This window comes from Saccopteryx bilineata, chromosome 4, assembly GCF_036850765.1.
Source record: "Saccopteryx bilineata isolate mSacBil1 chromosome 4, mSacBil1_pri_phased_curated, whole genome shotgun sequence".
NCBI classification, from domain to species: Eukaryota; Metazoa; Chordata; class Mammalia; order Chiroptera; family Emballonuridae; genus Saccopteryx; species Saccopteryx bilineata.
Window position 1 is genome coordinate 33,622,625 of NC_089493.1, and position 19,673 is coordinate 33,642,297.

The 19,673-nt window shown below is 43.1% G+C and overlaps 2 protein-coding genes across 3 annotated transcripts in view; one reads left to right on the plus strand and one right to left on the minus strand.

The window, feature by feature from the left end:
- VTI1B (vesicle transport through interaction with t-SNAREs 1B) overlaps positions 1-19,673 on the plus strand; it is a 49,997-nt gene that overhangs the window by 15,430 nt on the left and 14,894 nt on the right. Inside the window, exons 2-6 of one of the 2 annotated variants that reach the window (XR_010731380.1) lie at positions 2,023-2,081; positions 5,667-5,858; positions 8,757-8,930; positions 10,417-10,478; positions 13,195-13,352. Coding sequence is in view for 1 of the 2 variants with exons in the window: in XM_066277476.1 (XP_066133573.1) it covers positions 2,023-2,081; positions 5,667-5,858; positions 8,757-8,930; positions 10,417-10,478; positions 13,195-13,291 (584 nt within the window). In the remaining variant the exon portion in view is untranslated. Of the gene's footprint in view, positions 1-2,022; positions 2,082-5,666; positions 5,859-8,756; positions 8,931-10,416; positions 10,479-13,194; positions 13,525-19,673 lie in introns of those variants that run through there. The other variant, XM_066277476.1, reaches the window with a different exon arrangement.
- ARG2 (arginase 2) overlaps positions 13,484-19,673 on the minus strand; it is a 50,615-nt gene continuing 44,425 nt past the window's right edge. The window contains exons 5-8 of the mRNA XM_066277475.1: positions 19,310-19,404; positions 19,022-19,126; positions 18,120-18,256; positions 13,484-13,958 (exon numbers count right to left, since the gene is read on the minus strand). Of these exons, the coding sequence (XP_066133572.1) occupies positions 13,753-13,958; positions 18,120-18,256; positions 19,022-19,126; positions 19,310-19,404 (543 nt within the window). The 3' untranslated portion in view covers positions 13,484-13,752. The remainder of the gene's footprint in view (positions 13,959-18,119; positions 18,257-19,021; positions 19,127-19,309; positions 19,405-19,673) is intronic.

A 19,673-nucleotide genomic window follows, 5' to 3' on the forward strand; every position in this document is an offset into this window, starting at 1 on the left:
ACAGAAGCAGATCGTTGGCCCTGGCCGGTTGGCTCAGTGGTAGAGCATCGGCCTGGCGTGCGGGAGTCCCGGGTTCAAGTCCTGGCCAGGGCACACAGGAGAAAGAAGAAAAAAACAAACAGATCAATGTTCCTGTCTCTCTCTCCTTTCTCCCTCCCTCTCTAAAATTAATACAATAAACATTTTTTTTAAATGGTGTTTTAGGTAGATGTTAATTGCTTGGAAGCTGAAGACTCTTCTATTTTTGTTAAAAGAGAAGTAATTTTTAGGTATTAAAGACACTAGCAGCAAAAGGAGATGATACAAAAGATTGAGAATCAAAAGGGGGAAAACTTTCTCAGTATGTGAGTCAGTTCTATGCCACCGGTAGTGGGTATGGCAGGGAACATGCACCATACCATGTACCTTCCCCAGCGAGCAGAATAGGGGGTTTGAATTGTTTTGCAGGAAAGCAGTGGATAAGGGTTAAATAAGTGATTCATAATGTGGGTGAAAGTGAGGACAGGGATTTCAGAGAACCTGTATTGTTAAACATTCTTACTGATGATAGTGTCTCTGGTCTCTCTCTCAGGATTGGGGGAGGGGGGCTGACAATGATTAATCTAGACTTGTAGTGTTTCTTAGTAGGGACACTATTGGCTGTTGGGGCCAGATATTTGTTATGCAGGACTGTCCCAACCATGGATATCCTTGTTTCTTGGGCACTAAATGCCAGTAATAATAAACCTCCCTTTCCTCAGTCATCATGATAGCAAGTTCCTATATAATTCTTTTTAAAAAATTTTTTTTTTCTTTTTAATTTTTTATACAAGGACAGAGAGAGAGTCAGATAGAGGGATAGATAGGGACAGACAGACAGGAACGGAGAGAGATGAGAAGCATCAATCATCAGTTTTTCATTGTGACACCTTAGTTGTTCATTGATTGCTTTCTCATATGTGCCATGACCACGGGCCTTCAGCAGACTGAGTAACCCCCCACTCGAGTCAGTGACCTTGGGTCCATGCTAGTGAGCTTTTTTGCTCAAGCCAGATAAGCCCGCACTCAAGCTGGCAACCCCGGGGTCTCGAACCTGGGTCCTTCTGCATCCCAGTCCGACGCTCTATCCATTGCGCCACCGCCTGGTCAGGCTGTTTTTTTTTTTCTTAAGTGAGAAGCAGGGAGGCAGAGAGACAGATTCCCATGTGTGCCCCAACCAAGATCCACCTGGCGAGCCCCCTATGGGGCAATGCTCTGCCCATCTGGAGCTGTTTCTTTTTTTATATATATATATAATTTTTATTTTTTTAATTTTTTTATTCGTTTTAGAGAAGAGAGACAGAGAGAGAGAGAGAGAAAGGGGAGAGGAGCAGGAAGCATCAACTCCCATGTGTGCCTTGACCCGGTAAGCCCAGGGTTTTGAACTGGCAACCTCAGAGTTCCAGGTCGACGCCTTATCCACTGCACTACCACAGGTCAGGCTCTGGAGCTGTTTCTTTGTTGCTCTGAAACAGAGCTATTTTAGTGCCTGAGGTGAGGCCATGGAGCCATCCTCAGCACCCAAAGCAGGCCAGCTCCCTCAAACTGAGCCATGGCTGTGGGAGGGGAAGAGAGATAGAGAGGGGGGGAGCGTGGAGAAGCAGATGGGCGCTTCTCCTGTGTACCCTGACCAGGAGTCAAATCTGGGACATCCACATGCCAGGCAGACGCTCTATCACTGAGCCAACCGACCAGGGCCTTTAAATTTCTTTAAAATGTTTATTTTAGTGATTTCAGAGAGAGAGAAAGGGGGAGAGAGACAGGAACATCAATCTGTTCTTATGTGCCCTGACCTGGGATTGAACTGGCAACGTCTGTGCTCTAACCAACCAAGCTACCTGGTCTGGGCAGTTCCCAAATATTTCTGAATGCCTTTTGGGAGTAATTAAGTAATGCTACCTCCAACAGGTGAGGGATGCGGAATTTATTCTATGCAGAGGGAACGGACTCTACAAATGTGTGGAAGCAGGACTGAGCATTTAAAACTTGTCTTATCTTTTCCAGAAGAGAAGAAGAAATTGATCAGAGATTTTGATGAAAAGCAACAGGAAGCAAATGAAACGGTGAGAACAGGGAACATGTCCTTATTCCTTCTATGTGGTATTCATCTTTTCCAAATGTAATGCTTATGACCTGATCACGGATGAACTGTTCCTGCCTATGGATCCTGATTTTGATTATTTCTGACTAAATGAGACCAATTGATGGGAATGGGAGTTGGGGATGGGGTTTAACAAACACAAATGGGTAAAGCTTGAAGAGTCCTGAAATGAAGCTTTGATGATACATTCCTGATGTGAGTTGTAAAGAGCATTATCATACCTTTACCTGTCTTTTAAAATCTCATTTAAAGCTGGCAACCAGTCTTTATTAGAAGGAACAAAAATTTCCAAAGAAAACCTTTTTCTATCAAGTTACTCTGAAATTTATTTAAATAAAGGTGCATGTGATTTATTTTTTTAATTTTTATTCATTTTAGAGAGGAGAGTGAGTGAGTGTGTATGTGTATGTGAGAGAGAGAGAGAGGGATAGAGAGAGAGAGAGAGGGGAGGAGCAGGAAGCATCAACTTCCGTATATGTCTTGACCAGACAAGTGCAGGGTTTCGATGCTTTATCCACTGTGCCACCACAAGTCAGGCCAAGGTGCATGTGATTTAAAAAAACATCTAGCCATTATGATGTTATTCTTGCCTGACCCAGGCAGTGGTACAGTGGATAGAGCATTGGCCTGGGACGCTAAGGACCCAGGTTCAAAACCCTGAGGTTGCTGGCTTAAGGGTGCTGCACCCTGAGGGCGCAGGCTCATTGGCTTGAGTATGAGCTCACCAGCTTGAGCCTGGGGTCACTGGCTTGGCTGGAGCCCCCGTCACAGTACATATGAGAAAACAATAAATGAATACAGTGCCGCAACTACCAGTTGATGCCTCTCATCTCTTTCCCTTCCTGTCTCTTGCTCACTAAAAAAAAAAAAAAAAAGTTTTTCTTGTTTGTTAAAATTACTGTCACAGAAAATGTAGCTCAGAGGGGGTTCTAGCCACATTCCCTTCTGTTTTAAAAGACAACATAGTGGCTGGATTTGGTGTCTTGGGTAAGATGTGCATGGACAGGATGAGTTCCCAATCAGAACCCAGAGCTGTCAGAAGTTGATCCATGTTGCTGAGCAGTTTAACAACTGCTTCTCTCTTAATCTGTGGCTTAAAAAAAAAAAAAGGTTTGCTCTTACCTAGTAGAAGAGAATGTTTCCATTATGCACTGGCTTCAGCAAACCCTTTAGGCCATCGGATTCCGATGGCTTTAGGCGACCCCTGTGTTTTGGTCGTTCGACCCCCACCGGGGTCGCGACCCACAGGTTGAGAACCACTGCTTTAGAGGTTTGGGGTTAAAATCCAGGTCCCTAGTAGTACTCTGCAGAACTAGTTGCCCCTAGTTTTTGCTATCCTAGCATAGACTGAGGAAAATACTTTTCCTCCACTGAGCCATCGCCTGGCCAGGCTTATTTATTTATTTTTTTTTAATTTTTTTACAGAGACAGAGAGAGGGACAGACAGGGACAGACAGGAACAGAGAGAGATGAGAAACACCAATCATCAGTCTTTCGTTGAGGAAAATGCTTTTCAAATCAGACTCCTTTCTTTTTTTAAAAAAGCATTTTATTTTTTTTAATTTATTTATTTTGTGACAGTCAGAGAGAGGGACAGACAGGAAGGGAGAGAGAGAGATGAGAAGCATCAATTCTTCATTGCGGCACCTTAGTTGTTTGTTGATTGCTTTCTCATATGTGCCTTGACCGCGGGCCTTCAGCAGACCGAGTAACCCCTTGCTTGAGCCAGTGACCTTGGATCCAAGCTGGTGAGCCTTGCTCAAACCAGATGAGCCCTCGCGCAAACTGGCAACCTTGGGGTCTCGAACCTGGGTCCTCTGCATCCCAGTACGACGCTCTATCTACTGCGCCACCACCCGGTCAGGCAACTTCTTTCTTGCTTGTTGAAGAACAGTGTCCCTACTCCAGTGATGTTCTGAGACGTTAAGCTTATCTGCATCCTTTTCTCTGTTGTATATCTATACTGCTCACAAAAATTAGGGGATATTTTATCGCTTCATATTGATTTTGAAATATCCCCTAATTTTTGTGAGCAGTATATTTTAAGAAGGACCAGACTGTGAAAACGATACCCTTTCTAATGGGAGTACTGGAAACTTTTCTTTTTCTTTTTTTTTTTTTTTTTCCCTTTATTTTTCTGAAGCCAGAAACGGGGAGAGACAGTCAGACAGACTCCCGCATGCGCCCGACCCGACCAAGATCCACCCGGCATGCCCACCAGGGGGCGACGCTCTGCCCACCAGGGGGCGATGCTCTGCCCCTCCGGGGCATCGTTCTGTTGTGACCAGAGCACTCTAGTACCTGGGGCAGAGGCTGAGGAGCCATACCCAGCGCCTGGCCATCTTTGCTCCAGTGGAGCCTCGGCTACGGGAGGGGAAGAGAGAGACAGAGAGGAAGGAGAGGGGGAGGGGTGGAGAAGCAGATGGGCGCTTCTCCTGTGTGCCCTGGCCGGGAATCGAACCCGGGACTTCTGCACGCCAGGCCGACGCTTTACCACTGAGCCAACCGGCCAGGGCCTGGAAACTTTTCTTAATACCTGTGTACAGCTAGCGGGGCATATCCACGATGACTGTTACAGAGCCAGTCTTCTTTTTTTGATTAACATCTTGGTAGCACTTTAAAAGAAATCTCTTTGTTAATACCAATTTATTCGTTTGGGGCTTTCTTTCTCCTGATTTAGCAAAATTATCCAATCCTACTCTGGCCAACCTAGGCAGATGAAAAGAATTTATGGCCTCTTGTGAACATGTTTGGGCTTTATATTTTACTTATTCCAGAAAAATGGAGATCTGATTTGGACCCGTGATTATCTCTGACAGGGAGACAAACAGTTGATTTTCAGAAAGAGGAAGGGAAGGGAAGAACCATGACGGCAGGCCCCTGTCATTTTAGTACAGTAGACTTGGAAGCGCTTCATGACAGCGTTTGAACCATAACAGGCTAAGAACTTGGTACAGTATATGGAAAAGAGAATTTGAAGATTTTGAACATTGTATAATATTGAGCAGGTTTTTTCAAGTCTTTATATATGAAATAGAAATAGTATTTCCTACCTTGTTGATTTGCTGTGAGGATGAAGTGAACGTGTATAAAAATGTTTTTTTGGTTTTTAAAAAAATTTTTATTTTATTTTATTCATTTTAGAGAGGAGAGAGGGAGAGAGACAGAGAGAGAGAGAGAGCAGAGAGAGACAGGGGGGAGGAGCTGGAAGCATCAACTCCCATATGTGCCTTGACCAGGCAAGCCCAGGGTTTTGAACCGGCGACCTCAGCATTTCTAGGTCGACACTTTATCCACTGCGCCACCACAGGTCAGGCCAAAAATGTTTAATAAGCTATAAGGTACTTGATAGTTTTCACTCATTCATCACATATTGGTGAGCCAGTTCTGTGCTTGACAGGCACTGTGCAGACGTCCCTGCCTTTGTGAGCATGTGGTCACGTACATATTGGGTTATGTGTGGTTTGATTAAGCCAAACTAGCCATATGCCCAGATGAGACAGAAAAGAACCAGGCCGTCTACTCACTATTTTTTCTGTCTTCCTAGCTGGCAGAAATGGAAGAGGAACTACGTTATGCACCCTTGTCTTTCCGAAATCCTATGATGTCTAAGCTTCGAACCTACCGGAAGGACCTTGCCAAACTCCACCGGGAAGTGAGAAGCACACCTTTGACAGCCACACCTGGGGGTCGAGGAGATATGAAATATGGCACATACACTGTAGAGAATGAGCATATGGTAAGCTTAAGCTGGTTTTTCCCCCCTGTTAGGGCCTCTGGTATAAGAATTAACCTTGTGGAGTACAGTTCTTGTTAAAGTGTATATTGCACTCTTGTTTATTCCCACCTTATTCTCTTTTCTGCATCCAGTTCCCCTTCTTCTCCCATGGGGTGTTTGCCCCTACTGTATTTAATGCAGATCTTTCCAAACCATATGCTTATTTACATTTCTTTGTATTCTTTATGTATAAAAGTGCTTGGTTTGTAGTGCTGGTGTAAAAGTGTTACCTAATCTTATGTCTGAACTCTGTATTTTGACCCATTGATCCAGTTTCTTTTTTACATGTGCCAAAAAAATCAGTTAGGTTTTTAATTTACCAGAATATTGTTACAGCCTGACCTGTGGTGGCGCAGTGGATAAAGCGTCGACCTGGAAATGCTGAGGTCGCCGGTTCGAAACCCTGGGCTTGCCTGGTCAAGGCACATATGGGAGTTGATGCTTCCAGCTCCTCCCCCCCTTCTCTCTCTCTGTCTCTCCTCTCTCCCTCTCTGTCTCTCCTCTCTCCCTCTCTGTCTCTCCTCTCTCCCTCTCTGTCTCTCCCTCTCCTCTCTAAAATGAATAAATTAAAAAAAAAAAAGAATATTGTTACAAAATTAAGCCAAGCTTTCTTTTACCTTTACATCAAGATTGCCCAATAGCCCAGATACAATAGTGAAGACAGGATGCTTCTTAAGGGGCCTTGCTCTGCTGTAATAGAAAGTGAACCAAATTGCCTCTCTAGCCTCCTGTGTTCCGATTTATGAAGTTAGACTGACTAGATCGGAATCTATATTCTGAAACTATCTAGAAAAACTAGAGAATTTAAAAGGATAAAACTTCAGAAAGCTTAACTGTAAGGTGTTGTATTTGGGGTTGTATCCCATAGTACAGAGTAGAGCTGGCTGGGCAGTAGCATGGAGACAGGTGGAAGTGCAGACAGCCTCGTGTAGAAAGGCTGCTAGTCATGATGTAAATAAACAAATCTCATTTCATTATGCACCCTGATTATAGTTGAAGAGACATTCAGTTGCTACTGGCCTGACATTGCTGATGTCAAAACTAGAGTATTTGAGAACGGTGTAAAATTTCTAAAGTTCACTTGTGAAGGGAGGAACATGGAAAATGGCGGGCAGGTGGAGGCTGTTAAATGAGACGAGAGAGCCTGACCAGGCGGTGGCGCAGTGGATAGAGCGTCAGACTGGGATGCAGAGGACCCGGGTTCAAGACTCCGAGGTCGCCAGTTTGAGCTTCATCTGGTTTGAGGAAAAGCCCACCAGCTTGAACCCAAGGTCGCTGGCTCCAGCAAGGGGTTACTCGGTCTGCTGAAGGCCCACGGTCAAGGCACATAAGAGAGAGCAATCAATGAACAACTAAGGTGTTGCAATGCACAATGAAAAACTAATGATTGATGCTTCTCATCTCTCTCCATTCTTGTCTGTCTGCCTCTGTCTTTCACTCTCTCTCTGTCTCTGTAAAATAAATAAATAAATAAATAAAAATTTTAAAAAATGAGACGAGAGATGTAAAGTGACTAGTCATTTATTACAAAAACAAATCAAAATGCCCAAAACAAAAAAGAGGTAGATAAATCCAAAGAATAGTTTTGCTATAAAGTTAGTTTCAGAAATTACAAAAGCAATTTAGAATATACCACTTTCCGTAGAATTATGCTCCAAATCTGGGTTTGATTTATGTGATTTTACCATCTTTTCCTGTTCATACGCCATAAATGAAGACTTCTTGTTACTTCTGATCTGGGAAGCCATTTTGACTTTTTGATGGTGGTGCCCAGTGCTCAGGTCTAGGCCTTGTGAACTGACCCCTTTCTGAGTGTGTGAGCATGTGTGTATGTATGTAGGTATGTGTGTGCTTTGAATAGCTAAGAACTTAGAGCTGCACCCATTTCTGTCCTTGGTTAATTCTGGCATGACAAAGGCTACTTCTGTCTTCATGTCATCTGTGCTTAGGATTATAGGTAGAAAGAACTTTGGTGGGGATTTAGAAAATTAGGGCACTTGGGAAATTAGGTCAGCTAGGGCACCTTACTTGGCCCCAGATACCGCCTTCCCTGAGAGCAAATCAACATTTGGCAACTTCAGAATTTTTGTTTCTTGTTTGGCCCAAAGTGAAATTCTCTTTAGGCTTACCAAGAGTTTAGTCACTTAAGTTTTTCCAGAATGTGGCAGTGTCCCACCCAGACTTCTGGTTTCTATATTTATTTATGGTCCTTCAGTTTTCAGTATTAATCTGGTAGGAATCTTCAGTGAATTAATGTATTCTAGGGCTGTAGTGTTTAGTTGGTTTGATTGCTGCCCATCAAAGTTACAGGCTATATGCATTTTCAGGTAGCTGCTGCACCCCAAATCTGGGCCACTGCCCCAGAAGTTGCTAGTTGAACAAACACATGAACCAGTTCGAATTCATTACAATCACATGGAACATGCTCTGATTTTTTTTTTTTTTACTTACTGATTTGAGAGAGAAACATTGATTTGTAATTTATGCATTTATTGATTGATTCTTCTATGTGCCTGGACCAGGGATTGAACTTGCAACCTTGACATATCAGGATGATGCTCTAACCAACTGAGTTAGTGGGCTAGGTATTTGCTCTGGTGTTAATTCTTCTTACCTCGTCTCACTTAAGTATAACAAGCAGTGGAGTGGGAGGTACTGTGATCCTGTATTGGATCTGAAGTTCTACTTTAGTCTGACCTTGAATAGGATCTTATAATCATTAGCATCCTTAGTTGTCTTAAAATAATGAAAATTATTGCACACTGTATCCCATCTTACATAAGAGAGGTCATAAAGATTGTGCTGGTAAATGAATTTATAAGGGAAGAAGTCTTATATTTTCCTTCGTAATCCTGTCAGAATCGGCTACAGTCTCAAAGGGCATTACTTCTGCAAGGCACTGACAGCCTGAACCGGGCCACCCAGAGTATTGAGCGTTCTCATCGGATTGCCACAGAGACAGACCAGATTGGCTCAGAAATCATAGAAGAGCTGGGGGAGCAACGTGACCAGTTGGAACGTACTAAGAATAGAGTAAGTCTGGGCAGATGGGAAAGGGGCCAGAGTGGGTCAAGTAGGTGGGCCCATTAAACCCCAAATGCCTTGCTACTGCCGAAGGCTACAGCAGTTCTGAATTCAGGGTAAATGGCTTTCTGGGTTCTTCGGCTTTTCTCAGTTTTTAGTTTGCATGGCTGAGAGATCACTGGAAGGGGAAAAAGAAATACTGAAGAAAGTCGATTTCTGCATTTATTAAAGATTGTCAAATAAACATAAGATTACAGTTACTCCATCCTTTTATTCCTGTATTACCAATCTGAGATTTATTTTATACCCAGTGGAACATTCTACTGTTCTTATAAAAGCAGCATTTACTGAAAAGATCCTAGCTTTCCTGTCTTTAGAGTCAAGGCTATTTTCCACATCATAAAATAGTACCACTGGCAATTTATAGAGGTTCAATCCTGGACTGTAACTCTTTACTGTTACCTAAGGTAGCTGGATCGTTGAGAAGAAAATGGACATTGGCCAGAGATGGTTATATTGGAGCTTTTAATCTATCACTCTAAGAAACTGTGGAAAATAACTCATTCCTTCTTTCCCATACCTCTACAGAGATATTTTGAAAATAACACAACTTGCCAATGGAATGCTGTGTACTTAATGTATGAGGCAAATCCAAAGTAAAAAACAGATACTATGGACAAGACGTAGATGGGAAAATATTAGTTGAATTTGGAGATTTGAGATGATTTTCTCATAAATTTTAATAGTTGTAATTCTCCATTCTTAAATGAGAATTATACCCTTCCCTCAGTGAAAATTCACAATAAAAGACTGAATTTAAGGTAAACTGTAAAGATGGCAACTTATGGATTGTTTGGTTTTTGACTTGAACATACCAGGTGGATCGGCTGAATTTAAAAGGCAAGGAATGATCTGAGAGATCAACTTACCAAGGCCAGGGGTTGGGGACAGATGGCAGGTAGTTTCGATTGAAATGTCCTCGAGCTATCTAGGTTAGTACGAGGACACCAAAAGGGGAAGGTTTAAAAATAAAAAGACTTGAAAATGATTAATTCCTTTCATAATTCAATGTAAGTATCTCTTAAAAGGGTAAATAAAAACAACCATATCCCAAAAGTGATAATCCACCAGCCTACAAAAACAAACTGTAACTCAAGAGGCTCTCCTGGAGTTTGGCTGATGAAATTCAAATCTTCAGTTGCTTCACAGTTACTGGCAAGGTACGCTTGAAGCCTGTTCTGAGCAGCCAAGGATCAGCCTTGTTCTAGAAGTCCCTCCCAACAGCCTTGGGATATAAGAGTTCCTAAGCCTGCTTAACAAGTAGTAAAATATCTTGTCCTCTCTGGTTTTTTCTAATTGTACACTGAGGCTACCTTTAAATTTGGTTTGATTTCAACTTAAACCCCTTAGTGTCCACTGTCAGTTTAGGACTATTAAAATGTTAGAGTATATACTTTTGAAAGAAGGGGAAATAATTGCTATTTTCTCTTCTCAGCTGGTAAACACAAATGAAAATTTGAGCAAAAGTCGAAAGATTCTCCGGTCAATGGCCAGAAAGTAAGTTTTAATAGTTACAAAATTAATTTCTTTTAACTCCAATGTCTTTCAGCCAAGAATGTCAAAGCTTTAAACTGTGACTTGCAAAGGTCCTAATAAAGCTGAAGAAATAAAAAATATTGTCTTGTGTGATTAAATATCCCAAGACAAAATCTTTTGTTAAACATAATACTGTGCTCTGGCTGGTTGGCTCAGTGGTAGAGCGTCAGCCTGGCGTGCAGGAATCCTGGGTTCGATTCCTGGCCAGGGCACACAGGAGAAGCGCCCTTCTGCTTCTCCACCCCTCCCCTTCTCCTTTCTATCTCTCTCTTCCCCTCCCGTGGCCAAGGCTCCATTGGAGCAAAGTTGGCCCGGGCGCTGAGGATGGCTCTGTGGCCTCTGTCTCAGGTGCTAGAATGGCTCTGGTTGCAACAGAGTGACGCCCCAGATGGGCAGAGCATCACCCCCTGGTGGACGTGCCGGGTGGATCCTGGTCGGGCGCATGCGGGAGTCTGTCTGACTGCCTCCCTGTTTCCAACTTCAGAAAAAATACAAAAAACAAAACAAAACAAAAAAAACATAATACTGTGCTGGCCTGACTGGTGGTGGCATAATGAATAGAGCATTGATCCAGGACACTGAGGACCCAGGTTCGAAACCCTGAGGTCACCAGCTTGAACACAGGCTTGTCAGCTTGACTGTGGTATCATAGATATGATCCTAAGATTGCTGGTTTGAGCAAGGGGTTACTGACTCAGCTTGAGCCCCCCTCCTCCCCCCAGTCAAGGCAGGAATGAGAAGCAGTCAGTAAACAACTAAAGTGATGCAACTACAGGTTGATGCTTCACATCCCCTCACCCCCAAAAGAAGTATGTGATGTGCAGAATTGGAGCAGTGTAAAATGTGTCCACTGGAAGCACTTTTAATCCTAGCTCACACCGCTTTGAGAAGGTAGCACATGGGAGTGACAGAGCTTCACATTTGTGAAAACTTGATTAGAAAACTTTTTACTGCTACTTAATACTTGCTTTTGGCTCTGCTTGCTCTTTATGGGAGTCAGCCCCCTTACCTGGGAGTTCTGTCTTGTTACCAAGAAGTTAACTTGGCCTGACCTGTGGTGGCGCAGTGGATAAAGCGTCGACCTGGAAATGCTGAGGTCGCCGGTTCAAAACCCTGGGCTTGCCTGGTCAAGGCACATATGGGAGTTGATGCTTCCAGCTCCTCCCCCCTTCTCTCTCTCTCCCTCCCTCTCTCTCTCTCTCTCTCTCCCTCTCCTCTCTAAAATGAATAAATAAAAAATAAAAAAATATAAAAAAAAAAAAAAAAAAAAAAAAAAAAAAAAAAAAAAAAAAAAAAAAAAAGAAGTTAACTTAAAAAAAAAATCTTTGATGTAAGATAAGTGCTGACAGCAACAAAATCAGGGGCAAAGGGAAGTATTGCCACTGAGGATGAATTTGGGGTTAGTGATGTGTGCGTGCAACAAAACTGCAACCGGGCCATGAGCCTAGCAGGAGAGGGAGGTTCTCCTAAACGGGAAATTGAGGCCGAACATGACAGCCAGAGCTTGGATTCTTTGTAGTAACAAAAGACAATAATTTTTTTCTTTTAAAGAAAAATTTTTTTCTTAAATAAAGCTCCTTTATTACCTTTGTAGAGATACCCATTTGGGTTCATGGGGCAAGAGAAAGTAAGAGAGGTACTACCCAGCTTCTGGTTACTTAGGACCCACGCTTAAACTGGACATCAACACCAGCAAGTCAGCCACTCTTCTCCCACACACACTCACAGCTGTGGTCTGTAATGGATGCTGTTCTCTGGTTCAGGCGTCCCCAAACTACGGCCCATGGGCTGCATGTGGCCCCCTGAGGCCATTTATCCGGCCCCCCTCCGCACTTCCGGAAGGGGCACCTCTTTCATTGGTGGTCAGTGAGAGGAGCACTGTATGTGGCGGCCCTCCAACGGTCTGAGGGACAGTGAACTGGCCCCCTGTGTAAAAAGTTTGGGGACCCCTGGTAATGATACCGTGGGACTGCTATTTTGAAATAGGGTTCAACCTGATTTCAGAAATGATGTATTTTTTCACATTATATTTAATACTACTATTCTAACTAGATCTAGAAAAGCTAGTTTTAAAGTGAAGAAATAACTATTTGAAGATATTTTAGAATGAATAAACAATTCTTATCCTTCAATATATATTCCAATTTGAACATTTCTGTGAGGTAGATAGTGTTTTTTCTGATACAGCTAAAGAAGTTTTTGAGTTGCCACTTAACCAGCTAAAAAGCACCTTCTACAGGCATACCTTGAATTAGTGCATTTTGCAGATACTGTTTTTTACAAATTGAAGGTTTGAAGCAGTTTATCAGTGCCAGCTTTTTGATAAGTTCAGATGATGGTTAGCATTTTTAAGCAATAAAATATTGTTAAATTACAGTATGCATACTTAATAGACTACAGTCTAATATAAACATAACTTAGATGCATTGGGGGGGAAAGTTTTCACGTGACTGCCTTAGTTACTGTATTCACTTTATTGCAGTGGTCTGGAACCAAACCTGCAGTATCTCTGAGGTGTGCCTGTGTATACTTACTGCTGAGTGGCTGTGGGACCAAACAAACCTTCAGCCTGCCTCATAGTATTGAACCTTGGCCCCAGGTCAAACTTCTGTGTACTAAGACTGGAGAGAAATAAGGTTATCTGACTTCTGACTACTCCCTTTGCTTCTGTTTGTAGAGTGACAACCAACAAGTTGCTACTTTCTATTGTCATCTTATTGGAGCTTGTCATCCTAGGAGGCCTGGTTTATTACAAATTCTTTCGCAAACACTGAACTTTCTGCAGGGGAGGGTTTGTGGACCAGAACTTTGACCCCGCGAATGAATGGTTTAGAGGTATGGAATAAGCATATTGCTGCTATGAGCTAACGGTTCAAGGATGCACTGTGTAGCCAGACTTTGGGAAGAGGGAGGGAAGACGGAAAACCAGTTAAATGTGAAGGAACAGCAACAAGACAAGTGTGAAATACCAAGGTAATAAATGCTGTTTATGACTTCTTTAAATTTATATACTACTCCAACATATTAATACCTTGTGAACTGCAAAAAACCCAAATACATTTACAGTAGCATTGGTCACCATCACGGAGAAGGGAGGGAAGCTTTACAATTGTGAGAAGACATAAATGTTCTCATTAAGGCAGTATTGACCCAGGTGACCATGTAGTGTCCCCTCAAACACCTCACAACTGTGGAATGCCCATTGTGACAAACACGTGTCAGCAGATAGTATTTTCTAAATTCTCACACGTTCTTCATTTTCTGACTCCTGCGGTGAACTAGGAGTAGGAAGTTGGTTGTAGACACTGTGCCCTCCCACCCTTGTCTGACCAAAGCTTGAAGCAATCACGTCCACGGCCAGGCCAGCTGTTGCCTTGGCTTCTTCCTCTGAAGCCGCCAACTGAGGATTGACTTCAACAAGATCCAGCGCCGACAGCAACCCTGAGAGAACCAAGTGTGACAACACCTCAGAGAATTCTTAGCTGCTGTTCTGGGGGGTCCTACCCCCAGACAGAATAAGCCAAGGGGGAAGAGTCCTCTACTATAAAATTATCCACTGTCAGGAAGCCCCTTACACTTCATTTTGAGCATGAATTTACTAAAACACTGCTATATTAAACGAGGGTTGAAAGAATCCTTTAAGGTTATAAAGTCAGTCATCCCTGTTCAATTAACATACATGGCACAGCTGTCAGGCTTTTTGGATAGAATGAAGAAAGTGGGGGGTGGGGTTCCAACCTACTTGTTGGGAAAATATGTACTATTTCCAATCTTAAGGAAACTTCCAGGTCCCTGCCTGCAGTAGTTGTGTGAAGAGAACTCCCAGTTGTCTCTGTTCCCTTTTGAACTCAAACACTGTACCTCATAAGCCACCACGTGCCCTCAAGTGTAGTTGCATGTCTTACTGCAGGTCTGAGCTCTGAGGGCACGTGCCGCGTCTGACACTGTTTTAGATCTCCCATCAGGGTGACCCAGTATCGGACACTTGGTTAAGGGAAGACCTGGCTGTACTTTGTTTATAGTTACCACCTGTGGGGTCTGTCTAGGGCAGATTAGACTGAAAGAATCTATCAGACCTGCCTTCTACTTCCTCCTAACCTCTCCCTATTTATTTGGGGGTAGTTAACTTTTTAGTTGGGTATTCTAAGTGAAATTAGTCTACATCTTCAAGAATCATCTGGCCGTGGCTAGACTGCTGCGTTGGTTACAGCATCGACCCGAAGAACAGAAGGTTGTCAGTTCAGTCCCGGTCAGGGCACACACAGGAAGGGATCAGTATTCCTGTCTCTCTCTCCCTTCCTTACAGGCTAACATCAATAAATAGAAATTTAAAAAAAGAAAGAAAAAAGACTCATCTGAACAAACTAGTATTCAAGAATACAAGTATGAGCCTGACCAGGTGGTGGCGCAATGGATAGAGCATCAGACTGGGATACAGAAGGACCCAGGTTCGAGACCCCGAGGTCGCCAGCTTGAGCACAGGTTCATCTGGTTTGAGCAAAAGCTCACCAGCTTGGACCCAAGGTCTCTGGCTCCAGCAAGGGGTTACTCGGTCTGCTGAAGGACCGCAGTCAAGGCACATATGAGAAAGCAATCAATGAACAACTAAGGTGTTGCAACGCGCAACGAAAAACTAATGATTGATGCTTCTCATCTCTCCATTCCTGTCTGTCTGTCCCTGTCTATCCCTCTCTCTGACTCTCTCTCTGTCTCTGTAAAAAAAAAAAAAAAAGAATACAAGTATGAGAATATTTTGGGTGGCCATAAAGCTTGGAAATGTGGGTGAATATACCTATTGGTTATTGCTATCACATGACATGCTCAGTGCTATTACCTCTGTCAGTGTGCTGCCCCTCGTTAGCAGTGCATAGTTTAGTGCACTGTGCAAAACTGCAGTGAGCAGGCACATTACAGCAGCATTTCCACCAATTCCTGCACATGCCTCTGCGTCTAATAATTGTGTGTCTGAATTCCAATGACTAAGGCTGGGCTTTCACCATACCCCCAAAGTAATCAAGACGGTTTGAGCTATTAAAAATATATATTGCCGCCCTGGCCGGTTGGCTCAGCGGTAGAGCATCAGCCTGGCGTGTGGGGGACCCGGGTTCGATTCCCGGCCAGGGCACATAGGAGAAGCGCCCATTTGCTTCTCCACCCCCACCCCCTCCTTCCTCTCTGTCTCTCTCTTCCCCTCCCGCAGCCAAGGCTCCATTGGAGCAAAGATGGCCCGGGTGCACTGGGGATGGCTCCTTGGCCTCTGCCCCAGGCGCTAGAGTGGCTCTGGTTGCAGCAAAGCGACGCCCCGGAGGGGCAGAGCATCGCCCCCTGGTGGGCAGAGTGTCGCCCTGGTGGGCGTGTCAGGTGGATCCTGGTCGGGCGCATGCAGGAGTCTGTCTGACTGTCTCTCCCCGTTTCCAGCTTCAGGGGGAAAAAAAAAAAAAAAAATATATATATATATATATATATATATATATATATATATATTTAGTTTAAGCAAACTTTCATGGATCTTTTTATGTATCTTGACAGCATCATGATAGACATAATATTACTCTATTTTAGAACATAGTAATAGGAGAAAGAGGGACAAGGGAACCAAAATGGAGATTGAACTCCCAGGTTCACTGGCCATTAATCCAAGGACAGTTAACATCTAAGATTGTGGGTCTGAGAAGGAGACTACCTTGCCACTGTCAAATCTGATAGACAAGCATTCTTTTCCTTTCTGTAGTGCCTAAGAGTCTACTTGGCTCCAGAGCCAGAGAGACCATTACTCAATTTCCGTATCTATTCCAGCTAGTGGAGGGTTTCCAATAGCCCTGGACTTTTCACTCTGGAGTCTCTATGCTATTTAGATTTTAATTTCATGAGATGGTATTGAAGTATCGTGGTAGTCTAAATTTTTCAATTAAAGATCACTTAAAGTATTAAAACCGGAAGCTTGCCTGACCAGGTGGTGGCGCAGTGGATAGAGCGTCGGACTGGGATGTGGAAGGACCCAGGTTCGAGACCCCGAGGTCACCAGCTTGAGCGCAGGCTCATCTGGCTTGAGCAAAGAGCTCACCAGCTTGGACCCAAGGTCCCTGGCTCCAGCAAGGGGTTGCTCGGTCTGCTGAAGGCCCACAGTCAAGGCACATGTGAGAAAGCAATCAATGAACAACTAAGAAGTCACAGCGCACAAGGAGAAACTGATGATTGATGCTTCTCATCTCTCTCTGTTCCTGTCTGTCTATCCCTGTCTATCTCTGCCTCTGTAAAAAAAAAACAAAAAAAACCGGAAGCTTTCTGACAGACATGGAAAGTGTTTGCAAACAAGTATGAGTTTGGGGAACAGTAACCCCTGGTAGCCACTCTTGATAATTTAGCGTTTATCCTACTAATCTCTCTGTCAACCATTCATCTTCCAGGATCCCTATGTTTAAGCTCCTATTAATCAAGCTCCAGTATAAGACTTACCCTACATGAAAGGACCCGAGGTATTTAGCTTTGAAATATCTTCAAGAGAAGCTTTGATTCCACATTCCCAACTCCCAGTGACCCAGCTTCTTAATTTAAGGTAAAAATCGTAGCCATTTGGCCTTGCCTTTAATCTGAATCTGCCTTTCAACAGTGCAGATGCAAAGAACTACATCAGTTTGGCAGGTTATTCTTTTTTTCTTTTAAAGCCCCACTTTGGTGTCATAAAGTCCTTTTTTTTTTTTTCTTGTGGGAGAGACAGAGAGTCAGAGGGACAGATAGGGACAGACAGGCAGGAAGAGAGAGAGATGAGAAACATCAGTTGTTGCGGTTTCTTAGTTGTTCATTGATTTTCTCATATGTGCCTTGACTGTGTGGCTATAGCAGACCGAGTGACCCATTGCTCAAGCCAGCGACCTTGGGTCCAAGCTGGTGAACTTTGCTCAAACCAAATGAGCTCATGCTCAAGCTGGTGACCTTGGGTCTCGAACCTGGGTCCTCTACATCCCAGTCCGATGCTTTATCCACTGTACCACCACCTGGTCAGGCTGGCAGGTTATTCTTTAATAAGTGTTTCAGAAGACAACGTTTTTTTAATTTATTATATTTTTCCTAAGTGAGAAGCGAGAGGCAGAGAGACAAGACTCCCACATGCACTCAACTGGGGTCCACCTGGCAAGCCCACTAGGGGGCAATGTTATGTCCTTCTGGGGCCGTTGCTCCATTGCAACTGGGGCCATTTTGGTACCTGAGGTGAGGCCATAGTGCCATCCTCAGCACCTGAGCCAGCTTGCTCCAGTGGAGCCTTAGTTGTGGGAGGGGAAGAGAGAGATAGAAAGGAGAGGGAGAAAGGTGGAGAAGCAGATGGGTGCTTCTCCTGTGTGTCCAGACCGAGAATTGAACCTGGGACATCTACATGCTGGGCCGACACTCTACCACTGAGCAAACCGGCCAGGGCTAGAAGACAACTTTTTATTCAGTATTACCTTACTATATTTGGGTATGAGCCAGATCCAACCTAGCTTGACCACATGACTTTATAACAAGTTTAAGCAAAAACAATGTCTATAGTAGAAAAAATTTCCCTGGCAGACAAGAAGCTTCAGCATATTCACTTATGTGGTGATCAGGTTTATCACTACTTACCTGTATTGTGTATTTCCTCAGTAATATACATGCCTTCTCGGTAGGTCAGTCCCCCTACAACAGGGGTTCCTGTGGCTGGAGCCACTGTAGGGTCAAATGCATCAATATCAAAACTCAGATGGATTGGCCTTTGTCTTCTTGAAAGGAGAAGGGTAAGAGAAGAGTCATTTAGTTGTGCCTGAACATTCATATTTCCTACAGATGCGATTCCTTGATTTTGTTGCTGTCAGTCCTGGTACTTTGTTAATACAGCAGATTTTCAGGTTTCTCTTTTGGGAATTACTGTGTACTTGCATATTAGCTTTTATATGCCATTTCTTAATTTTGCTATTTGTTCTGTGTGCCTAAAACAGACTAATTCCAACTTATATTTCTGACTTACCCTGGGTATTAAAGTCTTTTAACAGCTGTCGATAAAGGGAATTCTTCACTGCCATCTGACCTTGGGCTCTGAAATTATGATTTCAACTGGATTCCAGTGCCTTTTATTCTCTCAGAGTGTAACAGCAGCGGAACTTGACTCTGATTTTATATCAGCAATCCTCTCGTCTCCCAATTCTAACTTTAGCTTAGCCCAGGTGTCCAGTGCCTATAACTAACATGCAAGACCTATGTGCTATTTAACTAAATAACAGGTGGCAATTAATTACATTAATCATCTAGAAATAAAGACTCATCACTGGGAAAATACTCTTAAAACTAGCATTTGATTAGCATTCATCTGACATTTTTATCCTCTAACAAATTTTGCAAGTTATTTGAAATTTTTTTAAATTACATGTTTTGCTTTTATTTGAAAGAAAAACTACTGTCCTCAAGAAAAAAGCTAAAGTATGCTGCCCACTGGGAGCTGCTTTATTCCCCTGGGGACCTAGACATTGACATCTGTTTTAGTTACTTACTTGCCAATCAAGAGATCAAATGTCTGTTCCATGACCTTCTGGATACCAAGTCGATCAATGTCTCTCATGGAAAAATACTGGATATCATAATTCTTTAAAATAAAACTGCAATGAGATAGATATAAAGGAAGGAATTCTTAAACAGCATTTTAAATCAAATACACGTTTAAAGAAGATTTTTGTCTTTAAAGTGACCTACATACAGCAGGTTAAGGCAAGGAACAACCTATCAAATGGAACATAAGTGGCCAGAATAGGCCCAAACTTTAACACTGTGTATCAACTTACTGTTCAGGAGGGTCCACATCTCTTAAACCAATATACACTATACTTGGGGAAGAGATACAAGGTTTGAGCCAAGAAAATCCTGGGAGTTGTGGTACCTATGAAGAGATGAATGAACAGGATTCATCAAGGATTTTTGGTCTCACCAAGATTATCACCACATGCTTCCCATTGTATGCAATCTGCCTTCCTCTCCTGTATGCAGGACATGCTTACTGCAACACAAGACATACTTCATCTGGGAAAGAGAACTAACCCAAGTGGAAATGATTCAGAAAGGCAACGGAAAAACACAGTATAACTTTCCCAAGGATTTTTAAAAAAATCTCTTCTTCTAAGGTGGTCTCAGTTTTTTATTAACTTACCT